This window comes from Myodes glareolus, chromosome 3, assembly GCF_982192425.1.
Source record: "Myodes glareolus chromosome 3, mMyoGla1.1, whole genome shotgun sequence".
NCBI classification, from domain to species: Eukaryota; Metazoa; Chordata; class Mammalia; order Rodentia; family Cricetidae; genus Myodes; species Myodes glareolus.
In genome coordinates, this window is record NC_142028.1 from 94,903,562 (window position 1) to 94,920,104 (window position 16,543).

The 16,543-nt window shown below is 38.5% G+C and overlaps 1 protein-coding gene across 2 annotated transcripts in view; it reads left to right on the top strand.

Moving 5' to 3' along the window:
- The window catches only part of C3H1orf87 (chromosome 3 C1orf87 homolog), a 74,594-nt gene that overhangs the window by 35,297 nt on the left and 22,754 nt on the right, over window positions 1-16,543 (top strand). For both annotated transcript variants that reach the window (XM_048453454.3, XM_048453455.3), the window contains exons 6-8: window positions 1,169-1,290; window positions 4,557-4,746; window positions 12,132-12,229. In XM_048453454.3, coding sequence (XP_048309411.3) covers window positions 1,169-1,290; window positions 4,557-4,746; window positions 12,132-12,229 — 410 coding nt within the window. The remainder of the gene's footprint in view (window positions 1-1,168; window positions 1,291-4,556; window positions 4,747-12,131; window positions 12,230-16,543) is intronic.

Genomic DNA, 16,543 nt, shown 5'->3' on the forward strand with positions numbered 1-16,543 from the left:
AGAATGAGAGTTCAGAAATCTAGCATCCACATTCATTTTATAGAGAAGTGGCATCCCACCTCTAATCCTAGCCAATGGGAGAGGAGGACAGGATTCCTGGAGCAAACCAGTTAGCTGGACTAACCAAATCAGCAAGCTCTGGGTTCAAGTGAGAGAATCTGCCTTACTACATAAGGCAAAGCAGAACAAAGGGAGACACCCAATATCAACCTCAGCCTTCCACAAGTAGACACACATGCCCATATAAACATGTGTATATATGTGGATACCACGACATTCATATACACAACCAAAGAATTCAGTCTTGGTTACTGCAGGAGGTAAAGCATCTTCAACATTTTTCAGATGTTGTTTGATTGAAATTAAACAATACTTTGATATTTATAGTCACCAATACTAAGAACACCTCATCACAAAAAAAAAATATGTGCTTCACAATTGCAGAAGCCTGTTTCAAGCTATTTCTGAAGTTGAAAATTCTATCCTAATCCCAAGGCAAACTTCACTGAATCCATTTTCATGAAACTCAAGTTAGGAATTCAAACATCAACTTTGAAAACCACACATTCTAACAAAATATAATCCAAAAATACACTAATTTGATATATTCTGAGAAATGATTGTATAAAAATATCAAAGTCTCTGTTTTCTGTAACTAAGTCCACTATTTCTGTATGAGCAGAAAACTCTACATACAGTCAGAACCCTGCAGTTCAGAACACACAGCAGTCTAGAGTGCAAGGCCAAGGTTGCAGACAGGGCTCATTGGTGTTGTATATGATGCAAGTGCACCGTTAATGCATATGTTGTGTGCTCTGACCAAGGTCGCAGTGAAGTAAACATACATGAGAATATCCAAAAACGCCTTGCAAGTTGGGTTTTGAGTGAATATTATTGCACATTCAAAAACTTATAGTGTGTTATAAGGTTGCTGCCCAGGATTTTAGTAGTTGGGCTGTACCCAACCACCATGTAACAATGAGGATGCACTGTTTTGCTATTTGTCCAGATAAGACCATCTAACCCAAGCCACTAATAACTATGGGCCTGAATTGTTTACATAGGACTTTTTAAAAATATCAGTGGCAAACATTTTCCAAGTACATTGACTCTCTTTCCCTTAAATGCAAATTAAGTAAAGATGTTCTATCTGATATTTGATTTTCAGGTGAATTATAGAGAGCTACTCTGGTTTTTAAAAGGGGCAAGTTCAGAACATTTGCAGAAAAATGGAACTGCTGTATACCCTGACCCAAGGAAAACTCCAAATCAAAGCAAACACAGACAAAGGTATTCTCTTCCCTTGTGTAATATTGTTCCTCCATATCTCAGGCCATACTGCTATAGTAAATTGAAGTATTGTTGCTAGTTAAATTTGAAAGTTCAAAGTTTATGATGAAAGATGCTTAGGTTTTGGTTTTTAGATGTCGCTTCCTTTCTTGTCCTTACACAGTAGAAAAAAGTAGAAAGAAACCCTGTAACCTCTCCTATAACAGCATTAATCCCTTTCCTGAGGGCTCCAGCCTCATGAGCAAAGGCTCCAGAGTTTGAATTTGTGAACCTAACATTTAATCCATTGCCCTAGACTTCTGAATGGAGCTTTAAGGATAGGAATGACATATTCACTTTAGTAACCCAGTTCACAAATGCTTGACTTGTATGTTCAGTCTCTCCCTCTTTCTCTCTCTCTCTCTCTCTCTCTCTCTCTCTCTCTCTCTCTCTCTCTCTCTCTCTCTTTCTCTCCTCCTTTCTCCATCGCTCCCCTTATCTCCTCACTCTCATTTCTCTCCCTCTCAGCATAGAAAGTTATTTGACTTAACTTTATTTACTTCTTAATATCAAAATATCTACCTGCTTGTTTATGTTTGAGAAAGAAAAAATAATCTCATTACAAAATAAGAAAGACTCATGTAGGGTATAGAACTCACCTATAAAGTATGAGGCTAGAAGTAGGTTTTATTAACGAAGTACTAGATTATTGGTATGGCAAAGGGTTTCAAATATAAAAATCAGTAATTTTCTGTTTAGTTGCAAGCAAAAGAAATGACAGAACTTTTTTTTAATCAAAGTGTATGTGAGAGATATATTAGACAGGAAGCAGAATGAAGTGTGAAATGTTTGTGTTTCCTAAGAATGGGGAGGGCGTTCAGTTGTCAGGAACATGGGCTTCTTTGCCAAAAACCTGGTTTTAACTTCTTTACTATAAAATAACTATGTGACTGTAGAATTTACCCACCTCTGCTGGGCTTTCAGTGTTCAGTGGGAAACAGAGACTCAAATAAATTTTTCTTTCATTGATTTTTGACTGGTAATAAAGCCAAGATGAGTAAATATCATAAATTTTACCTTTTATGAATATCATTTACCTTCAATTTAAAAGTGTCTGTATATGTGCTTGTGTTTGTGTGCATGTGTGTGTTCATGAGTGTGTGCATGTACATATTTATTCTTGTGTGAATATAGGCCATAAAAGTAAAAGGACACCATGAAAGAGGAGAAAGAGCTAAACGGGTAGGGAAAAAAGAACAATGAAATCCATGAGTCCTGAAGGCAGATTTTAGGTGGGCGGAGGACATTCTTGGCAAAGCAAGGGAACCAGTCAGAGGTATGCAGAGATGGGACATAGGTAACAGGATAGTTGAGAACTAAGTATAATGAGATGGGTTGCAAAACTGTCATAATGAAAAGCTTTGTGTTCCGTTCTACCACAGAAAGTTAATTTTAAAAGAAAGTAACAGAGGCAGGAGGATAACTCTGAATTCCACATCAGATTTTTCTACACAGTAAGTTGAAGACAGGGAGAGGTATGAAGTGAAATTCTGTTATAAAACAACTAAAAGTAAAATAAAATAACATAAAATAAATGGATAAGCACAAAGTTGTTTAGAATAGTACCCGATACATGGTTTTCATTATTATTATTATTATTATTTCTCCTTTCAGATAGAAATAAGGCTACTTCATAATTAGAAGCTGTAGCACTGGGGATGAATGTCCCTGGACCAGGCAGTGGAGTTGATTCTGTTCTAGAAATGTTGGAAAATCCCACTGGAGTTGTTACATGTACCAGGAAAATTACAGTTTACCCTTTGAGTTCTTAGTCTCATTAATAAAACAATTTATGAAGAAACTCAGGAGAAAGCTCAAAGACAATTTTATTAGAAATAAAACCCCAAGGCAAACAAGATGTAAACCTAGGCAGCTGCCCCACCAGACAACAAAGATGAAGAAGAGGAGGAGAGGAGTCATGACACAGTGACACCTGAACTGAGCCAGCAAAGAGGTCAGACATATGACAGGCAGGCAGCCACATAACTGGGAGGTGAGCTTTGGGGAAAATGGAACCCCAAAGGGTTACAAAATTCATGCTTAGGAAATAAGTAGAAAGAAGAAAGTCAAGTTATGCCCTCCCGAATAACTCAGAATTATGGAAAGACTTACAGAAGCTAATATGGCTTTGTCTCAGTAACTGACTGCACAGGGAGTGAAAAAGCACATTGTCTCATTAAGGAGATACTTTTTTCCATCTCTTTAGTATGGCTTATTGTGAACTTGACTTTTTTAGAGGTGGTCCCTTGGCCAGGTGATTGACCTGCCCAACTGGATTAACTCTGAAGGGAGAAACCATGGTATGTCTCTCTATCCACAGGTAGATCCCATTCTTTGCTACAGTGATACTTCCTATAGTTCACCCCTTAAGTGTGATTCATAAATTTTACAAATTTCTTTGCCAAGTCCACTCTGCTGGAAATAGCAAATCCCCAAATTCAACAGGCTTATTCTCTTTCTGACGGGATCATAATCTACAGAAAATTACATTAGTACGTGGGTACTGCAGCTAAGGGTGGCTCAAGAAACGGCTATGCTACTAGGAGCCATAGGAAATGTAAGTAAGCAGCAGCCAGCCTTCATGTACTATAGACTGTGAAATCATGGTCCTGGGAGTTTACTGGCCATCCATTTAGTGTCCGGTTACTGTTACCATTCATCTATTATTTAAGGAAGAAATAGTCAGGCATGACTGTCTTAATAATTATACATTTGCATGTAAGACTATAAGTAAATCTTATTCCCAAAACACTAGGTCTTTCCCAAACAAAGAGGAAGGTTAGAATCCTGGCAATACATCTGCCCAATAGAGGGTTTCCTGTGTAAATCACCCATTACAATAAGGCAGCATCTGTTTGGCTTTGCTTGTGGCAATCAGTAGTTTGGACAGCTATTAGTAATTAGCTGAATTTAAAAGCAGAATGATTAAGTAGGTTAAGAATATCATTTACTATTTGTTGCAATTTTCCTCTCAAATGAGAAAAGAGAGCTGGAAAAGAAGATTAGGTGCCTAGGTCTATGTAGTAGCCCAGCTGGTTTGTTCTCCCTGAGAAGAAATTGTCGAGCTCATTTCTGTGAAAAAGAAATGTGTTAATCTATGAACACTGCACATACAGCCGATGTCCATGTTACTAACCTTTATGTGGATCCCAGGGAATAGCTGAACCAAGAAACACAACTTGAAAACACAGAGACTTTTAGCAAGCCAACTTTTTTTTTTTTTACAGTCTTCGATTTGCCTCGCTAAGCAGCACACCCCCTCAAGGTTCTGGCTTACTGTCTGATGTGAACAAGAGCTTGCTGGAGATTTTGAAGATGGCACTAAGAACATGCCAAGGCAGAATCAACATAGACAACCTCAACCTGAGCTTTCGCAAAGAAGATCAGTCATTCTCTGGCTGCCTTCCCCTGCCCAAGGTAACCAAAATTAGATTTTAGATTTGGCAAGAGCCAACAGAAGTACTACAAATATTGAGTTTATATTAACAATAAGGTACAGCTATGATTTGTATTCTCCCCGTGAATTACGTCACACCACTGTTTTGTTGTGTGTGTGCTTGAGAAGAGAAAAACAAAATAGAGAAGAGATTCTTGAAATGTGCAGAATTGGTCCAGTAATTACGTAAATGGTGTATATTTAATGTTAATAATAGAAAATGTGATAATATCCAAATAATACTTCACAATGGAAGCAAGTACTTTTCAAGGCCAAACTCATTTCTCACATCCTCTCACAGCTTCTACAGGGGCCAGCATGTGGCATCTCATGCCTTGGGAACACCATATTTTAGGTTTGATGTAATTTATGGTGCACAGAGCTCAGCATGCTGATTTGAGACAGTAATTACCAGTGCAGATGTGTTTCATGGAAGAGGACCCAGAACTGTATTAATTCATGAATCTTCCGTAGCCAAATAAACTGATCTCTCAAAGCCACGTTGGATAGAGGTGGGGTGGTGATTGCTGCTATTACTATAACTGCACTGATAAGACCTCAGCTTCACACTGCTTAATTCCTACTAGGTGCTAATCACTGTGCTAAGTGCTTAACTGACATGATCTCATGTAACATCAACCAAGTTAACTCCTTACACAATATCATGAAATACAGGGAGGTGTCGTTACTGGCATTATCACTTCATCAGTGAAATAAATTCTGAATTTTGAAAAAGACAATTGAACTAATTCCTGGGTCACAAGTAACAAGGAAGCAAAGTCAAGATCCGAAGCTAATCCAAGCTAATCCAAAGCTAATCTAATCCAAGATTAGAAAAGGTTGGAAACTGGTGAGCAAAGTGAATTTAACAAATAGTTGATATCCAGAAGATTTTCCTGAGAACAATATTCAAAAGATAAAAATTGGAACATTAGGGAAGGCTGGAAATTATAGGTAGAAAGGCTCTATCAAACACATTGCCACATATCCTTCATTTTGGGCATGCAGGGGTTAAAAGTGAGGGAGTCAAAGTAGTTTCTGATATTTACGAAGAAAGCAAAGATACAACACGGTGCAGGCGGGTTTTTATTTCCAAACAAAAGCTACCATTCTCTGAGACTGCATTTGGCATGCAAAGCAAGGGTTATGCTAATGTCTGTATGTGCATGTACCTGTGTATATGCGTACTGTACATACAAACATGTTTCAGTAGAAAGAGAATAATGCAGGGCAGTCTGAACTTCATGAGTTGCCTGTTTTGTATTCATGAAAAGACTAAGAATAAACTAAGAAGCAACAGTTCTTTATTCGATTGAAAACCACGTAATGCCACCAGTGAAGCCTTGTGTTCTCAGACATTATGCATAGACTATAACACAAATAACTTGAAAATTAAAACACATTCACTTAATCTATTTTGGTCTCAAATTTTCACCTGGAAAACGTAGGTTCCAAATAACATCTCCTTTGACTATTGTGGAGATTAAATGAGACTAAATATGGAAAAGTATTTGTGTATAACCTCATACACAAGGCTTTAAATAAATTCTATAACACACACACACACACACACACACACACACACACATACATCAGTTTTCTGAGGTTTTGGTCCTGTGGTCAGATGATACAACATTAAACCTTGGCTATCAACCTGTCTTTAAATGTTCTCGTCTACAGCTGGCCCTGAAAGCTTAACTTTGTGGTTCAAATCCAAGGAAATGGGGTGTATTTTCCTTAAAGCTGGTCTGTCTTTCATGAGCCATCTGGCATCTCTTAAGACATCTGGAACTCACTCAAAGACTAATACAGTTCTGGGAGGCATGTTAAATAGAATTTGGTTTCCTCAGAATGTGAAACAAATTTAGGCCCAAGGGATATTTGATACAGGAAGCAACAGGGTGCAGCCACACCACAACTTCCTTTCTCCAGGACCCCTTTTTGAAAGCAGAATGTAAAGACTGTGCTTGTACTGGAGGCATTGAAGCTTTGGAACTGTAAGTCTAAACTTTCTTAAAGTGCGAAGATAGAACTTTCCTAAGTAGTCCATGACAGCTATACACTACCCCTTTCCAGAAGAACAAACAAAAATAAGGATAAAGTGGGAATAAAGTACCCAAAGTCATCTCAGTTCAAAGTGTTTGCAGACCGCTTGTAGCTCCCAAGAAATCTAAACATTGTCAAAAACAATTTACAAATCTTGTCACCCACATCAATTGAATTTTGATCAGTGACAAAAAAAAAAACCACCATAGAAACAAATTTGGTATCAGTCATCTTTGCCTATAGTCTCCTTCATCTTGCTCTCTAGCACATCTTCAGTATAATGATGATTTGACAAGATTGCAAAGGCCATGTGAATCCACTTGTATTTCTTTATTAACTGTTCCACTGTCTTAACTACTCTTCTTGTTGCTGTAAAAAATACCTAGCAGAATCAAGAAAGGAAGGGCTTATTTTGGCTCACAGTTAGAGGGTACAGACCACCGTGGCAGGAAAGTTAAAGCAATAAGAGCTGGTTACATTGCATCAAGGTCAAGAAGTAAAGAATCATGATGAATGGTTTTTGGCAGCTCACTTTCCTCTTTAAGAGTCAAGGATCTCACTCAGGGAATTGTTCTACCCACAATGAGGAGGTCTTCCCACCTAATTTAAGAGTTGTCCCCTGAGCCCCATCCCTCAGGTTACTCTAAATCTCATCTTGCTGACAGTTGAGATTAGCTATCACACCTGTATGTTGGGGACTGTGAACTCCCAACTCCCACACCCTGAATTTCCTGTGACCCCTGCCTGCAGGAGTAAACAACTTGCTTTCCTATGCTTGCAGCTGCTCTGAGCAAACAACTTATTTTGCATCTGCTCTGAGCATGAGACCCTCAGGGGTTTCTGATGGGAGGGGGTGGTTTCTGGTGGGCTTGCAGCTGAGAGTTAGGGCATGGCCATTAGTCAAGGAGACCCTATATAAGCTGCCCTGGAACATAATAAAGAGGAACATTCTTGGGGCATTCTTAGTGTTACCCATGTCTCTCTATGTATGTGTGTGTGTGTGTGTTTCAATCTCCAGCCCCTTGCCTGACTCGCAAACCTTACCATAGCATGTGGCACATAGAGCATGCATTGCGCTACACCTGTCCATTTCTTGAGCAAGAAATACATTCACCAGGAATGTACAGACTTGAGCATGCAGTCTCAGTTTTACACGTTTGGAGAACTTCTAAAATTCCCCTTTGACTGTGGGCTAGCATGTCAGATTCCCTAGCCACCCTCAGTCATCCTTTTCATATTTCATTGTTTCTATATTTCTGTCTTAAAACAGTCAAAATATTTCAACTACTTCTGGATTGTTCTCTGCCTTCAATGCAATGATTATATTTCTGATCAATATTATTTAATTGACTTTCACTTTTGGATGCATTAATTACTGTGTGTGCTAGGCACTAGTGACAATAATTTGAAATTTTTTTGTTCACCAAGAAGTTAAAAAAAGGCAAATGCCATCAAAATTCTGTGACAAAGTTAGGGATAGCCATTACCTTGAACATAGAACTAGACACCTGTGTAGCTTATCTGAAAGTGGTCCAGAGAGCTTCTTGTCAACATATAGGTTTGACCAACAACAAAAAAGAGAAGATAAAATGATGAACAGTGTGAATTATCTCCTGAATATGGACTTGGGGAGACCATGGCTAGTTAAAGGAATAGCTTCAAGTCAACTGTGGAATAAAAAGTATGAGCCAATGTATGAAGGGTCTTTCCAAGGAGTTTATATTTTATCCTATAAAACCCTTGCAACCACCAAAGAATTTTAAATGTTCAAATGACATGATCATATTTGAACATTTAAAGGAATATTTTAATATAATTTTTCAAACAAGCAAAACTGAAAGGAAAGAGAGCCTTATAGGAAGCTGTTCCAGTAAAGCAGAAAGCAATCATGATGCTTCAAGTAAGGCACTAACAGGAAGGATGGAGACAGTAGGAAAGAGAAAGCAGGTTTGGGTGTGTCATTGAATGTGGGACAAAACTAACTCCAATTCATCAACTTGTTCAATGATAAAGCTATTCACTAAAATAAGAAACTAAACAGGAGTAATGTGAAGGAGTAGAGTATGGGCTGATGGACCGAATTTTGAACTTGTTGGTCTACCCAGTAAGACCGAAATTATATAATGATTTGAAACTCTTCAAGGTGGATGGGACATCATAGGAGCACTGTAGACTACTCCAGAACATACGGGAGAGTGAGACTGTAAGCAGACTGAAGAAGGTACTCCTTATGGAGTCAGTAGGCAAGAAAAATCAGTGGAAAAGATTAGCATCAAAGGAGATATGGGAGCATTAAAGACAGCAATGCAGGAGAGTTTGTAGGAACAGAGCATGACCCTCTAATCCCATGCTGCAAAGAGATCATCTTTAAATAGAACTAAATTTGATAACTAGAAACCCATAGAGGTTCCTTGTAATTGATGATGGTTGAGCCAAGTAATAATGTAAAACACAAAACATGGGAAAAAGGAGCCTGTAACAAGGGTCCAAGCTCTCGAGGCATTATTAACATAAATAGTCCCTTTTTCTGTCACTTGCTAAACAATATAGTGCATTTACTTACATTGAAATAAATGTCTTTACTTCTTTATTTCGTCTTCTTTTTGTTGTTGTTGGTGGTGGTTTTTCAAGACAGGGTTTCTCTGTGTTAACAGCCTTAGCCATTCTGGAACTGGCTCTTGTAGATCAGGCTGTCCTCGAACTCACAGAGATCTGCCTGCCTCTGCCTCCCGAGAATAGAGATTAAAGGTGTTTGCTACCACTACACAGCTTAAAGTATTTACTTATGATTGAAACCATTTCCTTATTGAGATAAAATTATTAAGCATTTCTTACGAAGGGTTATCAGTTTTAATATTTATGCTTTAAAGTTATATTTTACTGGTGATCCTGTGTAACACTGTCTTAATTAACTTTTCTGGTAGGCGTTTTCATTGCTCCTCATGACTGCCAGTCAGTTTTTAGCAGCTATCAATCACCCTGTGTCTAGGTACAATGATGTACTCTTTCTAATCTGCTATTCATTTTAGCCTACAGCAAAACTCAACATTGACAGAGTGATCTATTTTGAGAATAGACTTTCAATATAGGTGTTCAAAAACACATCAGTATGCTATAATCATGAGGCTAACCATTTTTATTTATTAAATAAAAATGGCAAAATGTGTGATCAATTTTGGTATCTCTTTGCTTTTTTGCTAACCCATTCTATTTGCATTCATCTTTGACTTGAATCCTTTATTTTCCAAGACTGCTAAGTAATAGTGGTAATAAAATAAATGAATAAAGGACCATCTCTGGTGTGAGAGAATTATCTGTATTCTGTCAATCATATTTTAAATAAATGCTGATTGGCCAGGCAGGAAGTATAGGCAGGAAAACCAGAGAGGAAGTAGAGGTGGAGAAAAGAGAACAGGAGTATTCTGGGAAGCAGGAAGCTCCCTCTGCAGTTCTGCCCAGACCATGGGAGAGGCAAGATGTAAGCTGCCCTGCTGAGAAAGGTACTGAGCCATGTGGCTAACATAGATAAAAATAATGGGCTAACATAAGTTATAAGAGCTAATAAACAGCCTGAGCTAATGGACCAATCAGTTTATAATCTTATGGAGTTCTCTGTGTGATTTTCTTTGGGGCTTGCCAGCTGTGGGGTACCGGGCGGGACAGATACCCCAACAAGCAGGTCCCCTCATGTTACACATCTCACCTTGGAAAAGACACTACCTCACAAAGAAGCTCAGAAGAGTGATAAGATTGCTGCCCTGTCAGGAAGAGGCATGAAACTACAGCAGAATGGGCAACACCAAGATACTTACCATTCTACATAGCACTGGAGTTTTGTTTTGTTTTGTTTTGTTTTTCATCTGCTATTTATATCCCCTTGTCCTCTCCAGCGTTCTCCTCAACTCCTTATGCTTTGGGTAAATTCCGTCTGTTGGTTGTTTTGTTTAAATGTTTCGAAATAATCTGTTATTTATTTTCTTCTACAAGTCCCTTTGAGTTTAATTCCTCTACACCTAGAAAGTAGAAAGCAAGTATTAAAATTTTAGAAAAGTAAATAAAGATGAGCATTTTTGCTTTTGCTTGCCTACTATGTGTGGAGGGTGAACCTTAGACCTTGCCTAAGCAAAGAAAATGTTACAGAACTAAGCCCTTCTCACTGTTTTAAGATGCAAATTCCATTACTATTTGGCTATGCTGATACTAACAGATCAGTAGACAATTGCTACTGAAAAGAAGACACCACGCCATGTACGGCTTCCCAGGGAGGTGCCATTGTGGCATCGTGGTATAGGACAAGAGGGGAAGATTGGCAAGAGCCCTTTATTATGTTTCTTGCTTAATAAATGAGCAAAGCAAAGTAAACAAACTCAAGATTAGTTGATTTGTACAACTCCTTCAATGCTGGGATTTGAAGGTTGTCCCTGGTTTCCTGGTTCCTGTCCCGGGATGAAAAGTCAAATTTTAGTGGAGCCCTGCAGGTACGTATGAAGGCCTTTGTTTAATTGTGTCGCTCACGTTCAGCTGAGTTTTCTACTCTCTCTGGTAATGAACTAACCTAAGGAAAGCAAGATTGCAATGATTAGTGTTAATTGTGAGTTTGATAGAATCTACAGTTTGGGAGATCTGCTTTTTGCCAGGTCTGTGAGGATTATCTCGATTATGTTAATTGCTGAAGGAAGATTATCCTTAACTTAAAGGAAGATCCTTCTCCAGGCTAGTGATTGTAGACCATAGAAAAGGGAGAAGGAAGCTATGCCCTAGCATGCATGTGTTTCTTGCTCTTTGCTCTGACTATACAATCTGGCCAGCTGCTATGTGTTCCTGTTGCCTTGCTGCCACCATGATGGACTGAACCTTGAACTGAGTCAGTTTAAACTCATTACTCCTTAAATTGCTTTGGTCAGGGCAATGTCTCACAACAACAGGAAAAGAAAACGAGAAAATGGCATTAACCATAAATACAACACAATTGCTTTTACAAACCAAAGTACATGATACAAAATTATCAGCATGAGGAAGGGAAGATCCTTCCACGGCCTTAATCACACATGAGTTGACAAAAATATAAGATCAGTAACAGAATGCCTAGTGGCTTCTGAAAAATATACTACACCTGACCAACTGAATATACATCGACCAACTGAATATAAGTTTGTTACCCATAAGGATGGAGTTGAAAAAGCGCACGCTGACCTCAATGACAGAATCTACTCCTGAGCAACAAATAGCTCCTTGCAGAATCATATGGGCTATAAAAGTGGGAAGAAATCCAAACATTCATTTCATTTTACTAAAGCTTTAAATCCTTTCTCATTTCTAGGTCAGAGCTATATGTGGCAAGCATGGATTGTATCTAACCTTGACCCTGCTGGAAACATTGCTTAACCACCAAGATTTGGGTTACCAAGGTGAAATAAAGTAAGTTGAATTTTGAAGATTGTGCCCCACCAAAATGAAAATATGGTAAAGTCCTAACTCTCAATATGATGATTCTGGTTACTGGGGTCTTGGAAGCTCACTCAATTTAGATGAAGTTGCAGCACCCTAGGAGAAATAGTAACTTTCCAAGAAAAGGCCAGGAAAGCTTCCTTCTCTCTCTACCATAGAAAGAGACACCTAAAAGCCTGAACTAAAACTTTTTTGTCATCTCAGACCCATTAGAAAAAGACGGTGTCTGATGTTAGACACTTTGGCATCTGTGCCCTGCTATCTGTGGAACTATGGAAACTCCTTAACCCTACTGCATTCTATTGCCAAGCACAGACATCTGCCTTTAGAGAACAAGTTCCATGAGACAACCAACCAATTTCAATCACTTGCCAGCTAGGCTAAAGAATGTTTTAGTAATACCAAAGGAGGCTGGCAAAATGGCTCAGTTGGTAAAGGCCTTTATTGCCAAGCTTGATGACAGAATTCCACACTGCAGAATGAGAGAACCTGCTCGCAAGGTCCCATCGGACCTCCACACATGTGCATGCACATATATACTGAAGAAATAGATGTAATTTTTAAAAATATTTAAGACAAAGAGTTCTCAGTAGTCATAGAAGCACAAATGTGGAGACCTCTCCTTTCAGCCCTTAGGAACCACTATGGTCTCTGCTTGCCATTCCTCCTGAAACAGCTAAATAGTAGGACCAGACAGATGAAACAGTGTTTCAGAGGTTGAGGATCGAGCATTGTCATCAAACTATGATGAAGGCAGGAAAGCAATGAGACTGGCTTGGCTTGCTGCTGAGGAAAGAAAAAAAAAATAACGGGCTAGAACCTTCAAAGAGTTGGAATGAGATAGAGTTGAAAGTTAGGAAGAGTTAGGAGGATATAGCATACCTTACCAGGTATGTAAGTACAGGACATACATCCCCACAGACATTTCCTGGAGATTTTAATGAGTTGTCTCCAAGGATTTTTATAGGTACTATCTTATGAATGAAATTAGGAAACTGCTCATAACACTGGAAAAGAAAATATAGAAAAAGTCTTAGGGCACACGTAATCTGGGTGGGCTACACTAATTGCTTTATGCAGAATTCTAATCCTCTATTCTCTCCCCCTTTATCTGCTTTGCTTTCGTTTGCTCTACAGACCTGCCAACTTCTTGTTTAAATGTTTCATATAAATATATATATTCTATACTAAGCATAAAAATCCCTTAACTTCCAATAAATGAAATAACATTGATTTAGCATGCTATATTCATTGCCATATTGTGATAAATAGTAAACTACAGTACCATAAGGCAAGTAGATACTTTATTTAGGTTTGTATACTAAATGTCTAAAGCAGTAGATATTATGATGATAAATGTTTACATGCTTGAATCAAATTAGGAGAGAAGTTATCTCAAAATAGCTCATGGTCAAACGGAAGAGTGCCTTTCCCCCCATTGCAGCGAAATCAGGTACACAGTATTAAGTGCTCTAATATCACCTAGTCATGTTATTCCCTAGTCATGTTCTCTTTAGAACCCCGATTTTAGTTGTGTGTTTTCTTAATTTATGTCTATACAGTGATCACCCTACAGGAAGAAACATAGCTGCTTTCTTCACATTCAATGGTCATAACATCTAACCTACAGTGTAGTACACTGTAGTTGCTACAGTGTAGCAACTACAGTGTGTATTTGCTGAGCTTGACAATTCCTTTATTTAACAAACATTTGCCAAGAACCAGCAATATACCATTATTCTAGACACTGGGAGTAGATCTATGCAGAAAACAAAGCCTGTTCCTCATGAAGTTATATTCTACTTGGAATGAGAAATAATTTAAAACATATGGCATAGCCAGATAGTGGTGGTGCACACCTTTAATTCCAGCACTTGGAAGCAGAGGCAGGCAGATCTCTGCGACTTTGAGGCTAGCCTGATCTACAGAATGAGTTCCAGGATAGCTAGGACTTCACAGAGAAACCCTGACTCAAAATAAAATAAAAGAAAATATATGGCATAACCCAAGGTCATAGGGGCAATAAGAAAAAATAAAGCAGGTTAAGGTTTCTCAAAGAGCATTAATAAGTAAATGACTTCTAGTCCAACCCAGTGGATGAATTCCTATGGGCCAGTTTTGGATTTGAGCATTTCCTTAGAGATGGCTAAGCTGCACAAAGCAGATAAATGAGTTAGGAGAAGACTAGAAATCTAAAGCAAGTTTTCTAAAGAAAAAAAATCAAGCACCAAAGTTTGCATTATACATAGGATAGAGTAAAGACTCCATTGCTATTGTTGATTAACAACTAATTCAGAACCAGTACTGCAGGGATCTGGAGTATAAGAGCAGACAGTTGCTTTCTTTGACCTTAAAATATCCTAGGATTTCAAAACCATGAGAATCAAAGAGAAAATATGTTTACAAGAGATAAACGTATTTCATCTTTAAACAGTCATTGGCTAAAGCTTCTTCTGTGAATTAAACCCATTCCATTATGTGCTTTGTATGCAAACCTATATCCTTAAGAGATTAAAGATGCAATTTAGACACACATTTTAGGAGCTGAATACTCGAATCATTATCTTAGTACATATTGTCCATTAATCTGCGTTCAATTGGAAAGCCATTTGGAATGTGGCTGTCTGCTAATTAGCAGGATTCTAGTACTGAGCTGCTTCCTGATTAAATGTCCTTTAGAATCAATAAAACATCAGGAGGGATTGTGGTGATGTGGGATTAGCCCCATCTAGCCAAATAAAATGAGCTGTGTTCCCGTTTTAAACTAGCATGTTGTAAGCTAACAAGAGGGACAATTTTGCCAGTCCTGAATCAAATGTGTGTTCTGTTGATGTTGTTGTTTCTTAGATAATTTTTTTAAAATCTGAGATTTCATTTTTATCTCCCCATTTTCCTAACAATTAGCAGAGACATTAGTGAATGACTGCCAGGATAAGGCGATTGTGAGGAAGACTTGATTACGATTTTTAATCTCCACTCTGAATCACCCTTATGTAAAATGAGCTCAGGTTGTGTTGGATGGAAATTATTATCCCTATTCTTGGCCGGGAAGATGGAAGTCAGAATTCACATTTAATGTTTCTATGTGACTTTGTAATAAATGGTAATTAAGGAGGGCAGAGCAAGAACAGGAGGCAATCTAATACTCGAAAATTATATTGGCAAAATTAAATGCTTCAAACCAGTTTAGAACACACGTGCGCAAGCCAAATTGTGTTGGGGGAGGAGATAAATAATGAAGCTGCTATGGAAGCTTCCTGAATGGCGTCGACCAATTGACACAGCCACAAGGAGGACATACGTAGCATACACATCTGGCCCATTATAGCAAATAGAGTTAGGTTGGAAAGAACTTTTTGCAAATCCTGGGAATGAGCAGATAGTTTTAGGAGATAAAGGAAGCATGAGGTATCTCATTCAACAGTCACTGTTTAAAGGGAATAGGAAAAGTGTTTCACAAAGGACTATTGGAGATGTGCTGTGTTCACCCATGGGCTCAGAGGTAGACAACAAACCCAGCTTGCTAGTCTGATTTCTCATAATGATGGCAGTGCTGATAAAGTTGTCACTGCTTATCGAGAACATGTGTAGAACTTAAACAATTCCAAGCAATATTTCAGGTGTTCTGTTAAATATTAACCTTTTTGATTCCTGCAACAGCTCCATAAGGTAGGTACTATTTTAGTTTTCAAATGAGGAAATGGAAAACCTCCATGTCCCTGATAAATGAATTTATCAGGAAGGCTGAGTTGTTTGCAGGTTTGCCAGCTCCAGTCTTTGGCCATAACCACATAATGCAGTGACTTTCCTGCAAGGCCTACAGTTCTGAGAAGTTTGTGTGTGACTGGGCAATAGGCTGTGGATAAACTGTGTGCTGGAGTTCATCCTTCGGTTTGGTACTGGACCCAGTTTGGAACTGGAGGAGTCTGTCTGGAAGAACTTCCCTCCGCTGGCACCTAAACCTTGGATTTCCATCCTAGGATCTGTGGTTTTTGTCATGGCAGCTGTTTATAGTTTATACATGCTTCTATAGCACATCTGCATGAGCCACAGGTACCATTTTCTCGCAGTCCTGGAGGCTGGAAATTCAGTTTTCTCACTGTTACCTCGCACGATAGAAAGGATGAAGGGGCTGTTACTAGAAAATCAGTCCAATTCCTGATGATTTTGCCTCAGGAGTTAAACCTTCCAAAGACTCTCCCTACGAATATATCATGTGTGAAGATTTCAATCGAGGGATACATAAATACAAATATATGAGATAACCCTAGGAAACATTGCATC